Source organism: Fringilla coelebs, assembly GCF_963513975.1.
Source record: "Fringilla coelebs genome assembly, chromosome: 7".
NCBI classification, from domain to species: Eukaryota; Metazoa; Chordata; class Aves; order Passeriformes; family Fringillidae; genus Fringilla; species Fringilla coelebs.
Genome location: NC_140035.1, coordinates 747318 through 756294, shown reverse-complemented (window position 1 = coordinate 756294; position 8977 = coordinate 747318). Strand labels below are relative to the sequence as shown.

General features: G+C 59.5%; 1 protein-coding gene across 3 annotated transcripts; it reads right to left on the bottom strand.

The window, feature by feature from the left end:
- Positions 1-801: 801 nt before the first annotated feature.
- NR4A2 (nuclear receptor subfamily 4 group A member 2) lies at positions 802-7051 on the bottom strand. 3 transcript variants are annotated; one of them, XM_084209040.1, is made up of 8 exons: positions 6935-7051; positions 5842-5963; positions 4861-5726; positions 3873-4002; positions 3636-3799; positions 3035-3237; positions 2444-2622; positions 802-2365 (listed from the first exon to the last, which is right to left on the bottom strand). In XM_084209040.1, exons 3-8 carry the CDS (start codon positions 5722-5724, stop codon positions 2109-2111), a joined length of 1797 nt encoding a protein of 598 aa, XP_084065166.1. In that variant the 5' UTR covers positions 5725-5726; positions 5842-5963; positions 6935-7051; the 3' UTR covers positions 802-2108. The 3 variants fall into 3 exon arrangements, with proteins under 3 accessions (XP_084065166.1, XP_084065167.1, XP_084065165.1); XM_084209041.1 differs by having other exon boundaries at positions 3711-3799; XM_084209039.1 differs by having other exon boundaries at positions 802-2622.
- Between the last annotated feature and the right edge of the window lie 1926 nt (positions 7052-8977).

Sequence of the window (8977 nt, the reverse complement as noted above, 5' to 3'; positions counted from 1 at the left end):
CGGGGAGGCGGCACCGGGCTGGGGTACAGCACCGGGACGGGGAGGCGGCACCGGGACGGGGAGGCGGCTCCGGGATGCCGCCCGCCAGCCGTGGGGAGAGCCTGCCGCTCACCCGTGTCCGTGGGGTTTTGGGCACAGCGGGACGCATGGCACAGAGGAACAAAACCGCTCCCGGGCGTGCCTCCCTCCCCCTCCCACGGGCGTTATATTGTCTGCCGAGGGGAGGCTGAAGTTCCGTCCCGACCGGCTGAACCAGCAGAGTTTGGGTTCCTCCTCCCTCTCCACGCGCGGGAGCCCCGTGAGCGCATCCCGGTCCCGGGACCCGCGGGGCTCCGGGCGCGGTGCCGGTGTCCCCGACCCAAGCTTGGCAGGAGCCCGGGGCTTTGGGGGAAGCGCTCCCGGGACCCCGCAGGCTCCGCGCTGCCCGTCCTGCCCCCCGAGAGCGGCGTTGGGAATTAAACTCCTCCACGAAAGGTGTTTTCCTGAGGAATTAGCCCCCCGGCGAAGGGATGCGCCTGAGCAAACGCCGGCGCGGGAGGAGGGAGAGAGGGATGGATGGCGCAGGATGCGGGGTCTGGATGCGGCGGGGACCGAGCGTGCTAAAACCCGGGGAAGGACCAACCTCCGAGCCGCGGCTCTTCCTCCTCTTCCTCCCGCGGAGCCGGCGGCGCCGAGCGGGAGCGGCCCCGGCCATCGCCGCTCCGGGATCGCCGCACGGGCAGAGGCTTTTGTCCCCTGGGTGCGGCGGAGGCTGGCGGAGGAGCTTCGCACTTCGGCAGAAAGGAGACGAAATTCGATTCGTTTACATGTTTTATTGTTGTAAACATTAAAATTGTCTTTCTCAAAGAAAGAGTTCTCGGGAGAAAAATAATAATAATAATAATTATAATAATAATAATAGTCCGCGTTTCTAACTGTCGTACACCATATTAAAAAAGGCAGCGACTTTCCCGTGTGCCAAACCGGGGTAATACAAAGAAAAATACTACAGAATATGGCAATATTAAAAATATTACTCGAACATAAAATAATATATTAACCGACAATTTTTAGACATAAAAAACAAATGGAACAAAACAAACCAAGAATTCAAAGTGCTCAGTAATTTCCAGGGAGTTATGTATAGTATAAGCACTCTGGAAACAGTCAAAAGCTGCTGCATGCAAGATCTGTTTAGCTTTAGACAACAAAATAATCAAGATATAAACTTCTTCTTTAATCAACATCAACAGTACATACAACACTTACAAACAAGGGGTGTCGGGCGGTGTTTACAAACACTATGTGTCCCTTTGGGGGGATTCCGGGGGGTAACACTTGTGCCCACCTATTTTACAATTGAGAAAATGTTTGAAGCTTAGATAACTACCAGTCTTTATAAAAGCTACCAGACTACATAGTGTCTGAAATACTATTTATAGAATATAGACATTACTGAAATAGCAAGTGCCTATAACATTGTCACCCTGGAATCGTCATGCTTCCCTGGTATGGACAGATTGGGTTTTCTTTTTTTTTTTTTTTTAATTCTCCTTTTTTCTTTAAATTATTTTTTTCCCAAACACATTTAGCTTTTATTTTTGATTATTTTTTTTTTTTAGAATTATTTTCCACGTTTCATCATAAATAGGCACAGAAGAATTTTTTTTTTTTTAAAAGCCAAACTGCATCTGATAAATTTACAAGCCTTCGCCTTCATTAATGCCACGCCACCCACGCAACGTTTGGGGTTGGGGTAGATTACAGCTTTCTTTTACTGCAGAAAACTTTAGTCTTTAGGAGGGAGAGGCTTGCGGGTCGCCTCGGCGCTGGGTTCGGCACCGCGTGAGCCGACGCCGCCAGGCAGGCTCGTCTTTGCACCAGAAGTCCTGAATAATAAACTCATTTAGAAGCCGAGAATAAAAAGTTTATACCATGGTATTTGTGTAGTCCATGAGCTGCATCCATGGCGGCCCAGAGCCAAAATGCCCATCGCGTTCTGCCTGCAGGAGTTGGCAACACCGGCCGGGTGGGAGCTGCACCCAGGGGTGCTGCTCTGGGCCCACGCCAGCTCCCCTTCGGGCAGGTGGAGCTTCTCCTCGGGTCAGCGGAAGCGTGCGGGAAGAGTCTTAAAAAGGTAAAGTGTCCAGAAAGAGTTTGTCGATTATTGCTGGCGGTGGCACCAAATCTTCCAGTTTCAGGTAGAAAATGCGCTGCAGCCCCTGTGTGCAAAGCGTGCGGAGTTCGGGGAGCTTCCCCAAGAGTTTGGACAAATAGTTGGGGCGATTCAGCCCCCCGTTATTGAAAGTCACGTGGTCTTTGAGACAATTTACAATCTTGTTCTGAAGCTCTTCCACCCTCTTGGGTTCCTTAAGCCCGTGCCTCTCTGCAAAGAGAAGGGTGCGGGACGTTAGGGTCTGGACCGGAGCGGGGCGGGCGGGGGAGCAGGAGGGGGGACACTGACCTGTCACCATGGCCAGGGCAGCGATGCAGGAGAAGGCAGAGATGTCGATGTTCATGTTTTGCAAGTTGGAGGAAAATTCCACGATGGAATCGATCCACTCCCCAAAGCCACGGATGCACTGCAACCGGTGCAGGACCACCCCGTTGCAGAAGATCAGCTTCCCCTCCACGGGGTTGGACCTGGAAGGAAGGGGACAACCCCAGAATGAACTGATGGATGGAGGAGAGAGGGAGGAAAATTAGACGGGAAGAGAAAACGGAGGAAAGGAAAGACAAAAGATAAGAGGCAGACGAAATATAAGAGTAAGGAAAGAGAGAATGAGTGAAAGGAAGAAAGCGAGAAAGACAGAGAGGGAGAGAAAGATAAAATAGAGAAGAGGGAATGAAAGAGAAAAAAGAACAAGAGAGAGCAGGAAAGAAATAAAATAATAAGAAAGGAGATGATGGGGGAGAAAATCTAAACAACTAATTACTTGAGGAGCAATAAATGAAGGATTTAAGAGGCACCTAATTACCGAGGAGCTAATAAAATGCAGCCCAGTGGACCTTGAAAGGGTCTGATTCCCTGCCCGCGGCCCCGACCCCCGCTCACCTGTACGCCAGCCGCAGCACGAACAGCTCCAGGAAGGCGGACTCGAAGAGCAGGTCCTGGTCCGTCTTGGGGAGGTCGGTGAAGCCGGGGATTTTTTCCGCCCACCCTCGGATGATCTCCATGGAGCCGGTCAGGAGATCGTAGAACTGCTGGATGTGCTGGGTGTCGTCACCGCTCAGCTGGTAGTCGGGGTTAGCCTGGAACTGGATATTCATTTTAAAAAGCACTTAATGAGGTTCTCTAAAGTCTATAACCCGTGAAATTGCTCACCCCGTCCCCGGCCGGGGAGCGGGCTGGGATAACAATTAAAGCTCTCTCTGACCGGTGAGGAAATTAGATGCTCCGGGGCAATTAATTCGATTAGGAACGGCGCTCCGAGGCCGCCGCTCTCCGTGCGCGGGGGCCCGATCCCGGGGCGGCGCCGGCGGGGCCGAGCCGAGCCCCCGGTCCCGGCGGGGCCGAGCCGAGCCCCGGGCGGGCAGGAAGGGCCGCGCCGAGCCCCGGGCCGGCCTCGCCTCTCCCCCCGCGGCGGCCGCGGGGCCGGGCCCCCCCTCCCCGGGCGGCGGCGGCGGGGTCCCTCCGCGAGCTCGGTGCCGCTTACCCGGGAATAGTCCAGGCTGGTCATAGCCGGGTTGGAGTCGACATGGGCTCTCACCAGCGCACTGATCAGACTCACCGGGGGAGAGGGGGGAGAAGGCTCCTGGGGGCTCTTCGGTTTGGACGGCAAGCGGCCCCGCCGGCCTTTTAGGCTGTCTGTGCGCACCACTGCAAGAGACGGGGGTCAGCCCGGCGCCGGCCCCGCGGGGCGCGCCGGACACACGGACGCACGGACACTCACCCTCCTTGACCATGCCGACGGCCAGGCACTTCTGGAAGCGGCAGTACTGGCAGCGGTTGCGGCGGCGCTTGTCCACCGGGCAGTTCTTGTTGGCCAGACACACGTACTTGGCGTTCTTCTGCACCGTGCGCTGCGGGCCGGCCGGGCGGGCAGCGGCGTCAGCGCCGGCCCGGGGAGCGCCCCGCGCCGCCGCCTGCCCGCCCGCCCCTGCCCGCGGCTTCCTTTGCTGCCTTTCCCCCTCGGCTTTCTTTTTCCTTTACCCCCCTTTATTATCCTTTCCGTTTTTCCGCTTTGTTTCCTTCCCGTTCCCCTTCGTTTTCTATTCCCGCTTTCATTTTTTCCCCTTTATTTTCCTTTTTTTATCTTTACTTCTCCTCTGCTTTTACCTTTATATTCCTTCCTCCTTTTCTCCCTTTATTTTCTTCTCCCTTTTAAATTTTTCCTTTCTATAATTTCCTTTTTCCCTTTTCATCTTCTGCCTTTTAAGATTTATTTTTAAGATTTATTTTCTTTTCCCTTTATTTCCTTTCCCCTTTTCCCTCTTTATTTTTACTTCCTTTCCCCCTTTATTTAGTTTCCATTTTTCTCCCTTTTACTTCCTTTTCCTACCCCCCCCCCTTTTTTTTTTTTTCCCAAGGCATTTAACAGGAGAAAATTGACAGCGTTAACATCCAAGCTAACCTCGCAGCTCCTAGCCGTGTTTTATATGCCAAGAGGAGGGAAAGAGACGCTCGGTAAATACAAATCCGTGGGCATTCATATTATTTACATTCCTTGGAGACCTCCTCTATTTAAAATGATAAGATTATTCAATCAGGATGGTGAAATAAAGAGATCACTTAATTTTACCACAGGGAATTCCGTTCCACATGGTTAGCTCAGACGCACTTCTCTGTCCTAACCGATTTCCATCTGCGGGCCGCCGGCCCCGCGGGCTCCCCCGCCGCCCTGCCCGGCCCTGCCCGGCCCGTCCCGCGGCCCCGCTCACCTTGAAGAAGCCCTTGCAGCCCTCGCAGGTGCGCACGCCGTAGTGCTGGCAGGCCGCGTTGTCGCCGCACACGGCGCAGAGCCCCTCGTTGGACGGCGAGCCCCGGGAGGGCGGCGAGGGCACCTGGCTGTCCAGCAGCTGCGGCGCGGGGCCCAGCTGCAGCCCGGGGAAGGCCATGGAGGGCTGCTTGCGGATGCCGCCGGGCACGGCGAAGGGCTGCCCGTCCACGCCGTGGTGCGGCCCCGCCGGCTCGGCGCCCATGGGGACGTGCAGGGGGCCCTCGAAGCGCATCTGGCAGCTGGACACGGGCGTGCCGGGCGGGGACTGCTTGAAGGAGAACAGGGACAGGCGGGACACGGGCGTTTTGCGCTGCTCGATCATGTGCGTGGTGGCCACGTAGTTGGGGTGGAAGTTGTGCAGGGAGCCGGGCTCGTCCCACACGGGGCCGTGCTGCACCTGGAAGCCGGGCGTGGAGGGGGTCGGGGGCGACGAGGGCTTGTAGTAGACGGAGCCCGAGTGGGACATCATCTCCTCGGACTGGGGGGGCAGGTGGCCGTGCTGCTGGTAGCCGTGCATCTGAATGTCTTCCACCTTAATGGAGGACTGCTGTCCGGACAGGGGCATTTGGTACAAGCAGGGGGGCTTCACGTCGTAGCTCGTGTTGTAGTTGTCCATAAAGGTACTGAAGCTGGGCAGAGAAGTGGTGGCGGTGATTTCGGTGTTGGTGAGGTCCATGCTAAACTTGACGAACTCCGGAGTTAGGAAATCGGAGCTGTATTCTCCCGAGGAGTGGTAGCTGTAGCTCTGGGAGGCCGGGCTGGCTCCTTGAGGCGAGGACCCATACTGAGCCTGAACACAGGGCATGGCTGCAAACGAAACAGCGTCAGGTAGACTCGGCCCGCGCCGCCCCGCGCCGGCCGCGGGAGCCGAGCGCCGGGAGCCCCCTGCCCCGCCGGGGCCGCGGGGACGGAGCGCACCAACCTTCAGCCGAGGGAGCGGCGTGTTCGGGGCAGCCGAGGGCGGACAGCGTCGGAGCGCGGCGGGGAGCGAGGTGTCCGCGGGTTCAGAGCGCGGCGGCGGCTCCAGCCTGCCCGGCGCGACGGCTGCGAGAGACACGGACCGGCCGGTGAGCGGACGGACACACGGACACGCCGGTGAGCGGACGGACATACGCACAGACACACGGATGAGCCGGCGAGCGGACGGACAGACGGACCGACACACGGACCCGCCGGCGAGCGGACGGACACACGGACCGACACAAGGACTCGCCGGCGAGCGGACCGACACACGGACCGACACAAGGACTCGCCGGCGAGCGGACCGACACACGGACCCGCCGATGGGGCAGCAGGGGCGGGGGACTGACACAGAAACCCGCTGGTGCGGGGACGGACACACGGACCCGGGGCGGAGAATAGGCACACGAACCGGCCGGTCAGGCAGCCCCGACGGGGAACTGACACACGGACGCGCCGGTGGAGGGACAGACACAGGGAGCCGCTCGAACGGGGACAGACACACGGAGCCGCCGGCGCGGGGACAGACACACGGAGCCGCCGGCGCTCCGCCCAGCTCTGGGGAGCCCCGCCTGCGGAGCCCCGGGGCTGCGGGAGCGGGGGTGGGCAGGGCCGCCCCGCGCCCCTCGAGGAGCGGGTTTGGGCTCGGTTTGGAGTTATTCCTCAGTAACCGGGCAGGTGGCTCCCGGCGGGCGGGCTGTCACCGGCACCGGCTGCCAGGCTCCTTCTCCACGCCCTCCGGGAGCCGCGGCGCATCCCTGGGGAGAGCGGGCGAGGCGCGGGGTTCCCGGCGCGGCGGTGCCGGCACCGGCGCGGGGCGCGGGTGACTGCCAGCCCGAGCGGACCCGGCTCGGCTCGGCAGCTCCGCGGGTGACACGCGCCCTCGGGCAGCGCCACCCGTCCCGTCCGGGAACCGACCCGAGCGGGACCCGCCAGCAGCGGGGACGGCACGGCGCGGCACGGCACGGCACGGCACGGGGGCGCATCCCGCGCCTCGCGCGCGGGACCCCGCGGCGGGAGGGGGGCGCGGGAGGCGGGACCGGCCGGGCACTCACCGGGGAGCGGAGCGCGGCGCGGGGCGCGGGGCGCGCATCCAAGTGCGGGCGGAGCGGCGGCGGCGGCGGCGGCGCGGGCGGCCGGACTGTGCCCGCCCGCAATGTGCCTTTGTTTATGTGGCCGCGGCCGCCGCCGACCAACGTGCGCCGCGAGCCCCCGCGCGTCACCGCGCGTCAGCGCCGCCCGCCAATCCGCGCCGCCGGGGGCCCGCCCCGGACACGCCCCCCCGCGCGCCAGCGCGCCCTTTTGGTAAGTTTCCGACCGGTGACGTCACGCGGAGGGACGCGCCCCGGCCACGCGCCGGGCGGAGGCGTGGCCTCATTTGCATAGAGGGCGGTCCCGCCCCCGCCCCCCGCGCGCGTCACCGTGACGCGAACCCTGGAATAGCGCGCGCGACCGCGACCCCGGCCGGGACAGAACCGGGACAGGGACGGAACCGGGACAGAACCGGGACAGGGACAGAGCCGGGACAGGGACGGAACCGGGACAGAGCCGGGACAGGGACGGAACCGGGACAGGGACGGAACCGGGACAGAACCGGGACAGGGACAGAGCTGGGACGGAACCGGGACAGGGACGGAACCGGGACAGAGCCGGGACAGGGAGAGAGCTGGGACGGAACCGGGACAGGGACGGAACCGGGACAGAGCCGGGACAGGGACGGAACCGGGACAGGGACGGAACCGGGACAAAGCCGGGACAGGGACAGAGCCGGGACAGGGATAGAGCCGGGACAGGGACGGAACCGGGACAGGGGACGGAACCGGGACGGAACCGGGACAGAGCCGGGACAGAACCGGGACAGGGACGGAACCGGGACAGAACTGGGACAGAACCGGGACAGGGGACAGAGCCGGGACAGGGACAGAGCCGGGACAGAACTGGGACAGAACCGGGACAGGGGACAGAGCCGGGACAGGGACAGAGCCGGGACAGAGCCAGGAATGGGACAGAGCCAGGACAGGGGACAGAGCCGGGACAGGGACAGAACCGGGACAGGGATAGAGCCGGGACAGAGCCAGGAATGGGACAGAACCGGGACAGGGATGGAACCAGGACAGGGGCAGAACCGGGAATGGGGAGAGAACCGGGAATGGGGACAGAGCAGGGATGGGACAGACCCAGGCCAAGGGCACAAAAGGAGCACAATGTGCCCCTGCTTTCACTGTCCACCTGGAATTTAGCCTTTTTTATTTTATTAGTATTTTGTTTTTATTTAAATATTAACTTTATTTTTATTTTTGTCTTTCTTTTATATGTTGTATTGATTTTATTTTATTTTATTTTATTTTGGATTTATTTATTGTAATATTTTTCATTTTAGTTATTTCTGTTTATTCTTTATTTCTTATCTTATTATTTCTATTTCATTAGTTTTTATCTTTATTTATTTCATTGCTTAATTTAATTCATTCTTTTTGGGTCTTTATCTTTTATTTTATTTGGATTTTTTTTGGTGTTATTTAATTTATTACACTTTCTTATTTTTATTTATTTTAGACTTATTCATTTAAACGGCTGATGTTTATTTATTTAAATGCACATAGGTGTTTTTAAAATTATTGTTTTATTTAATTTTTCCTCTCCCCAGAGCCTGGCAGCCCAGGCCCAGGTGTGACGGGAAGGGCACGGAGCAGAGCCGGGGCAGAGCGGGTGAAGACGCTGCGTTTATTCAAGGCCAGCCCGCGATCTCGGCTCCCGCTGCCCCGGCGGCGCCGGCACCGGCTGGGGAGGGCGGCAGGGACACGGCCTCCCCCTGGCTGGGCTCTGCTCTCCAGCCCTGCGCTCCCACCGCTGCGATCCGGCCTGGAAAAAAGCACAGAATGGCATCAGGGTGAAGGGAGCACAGCCTGGGGCCAGAGCCAGCTCCTGGCCCGGGATAAATCCAGCCCGGGATAAACCCCCCAGCCCAGCCCGGGATAAATCCCCCCAGCCCAGCCTGGGATAAATCCCCCCAGCCCAGCCCGGGATAAATCCCCCCAGCCCAGCCCGGGATAAACCCCCCCAGGCCCAGCCCGGGATAAATCCCCCCAGCCCAGCCC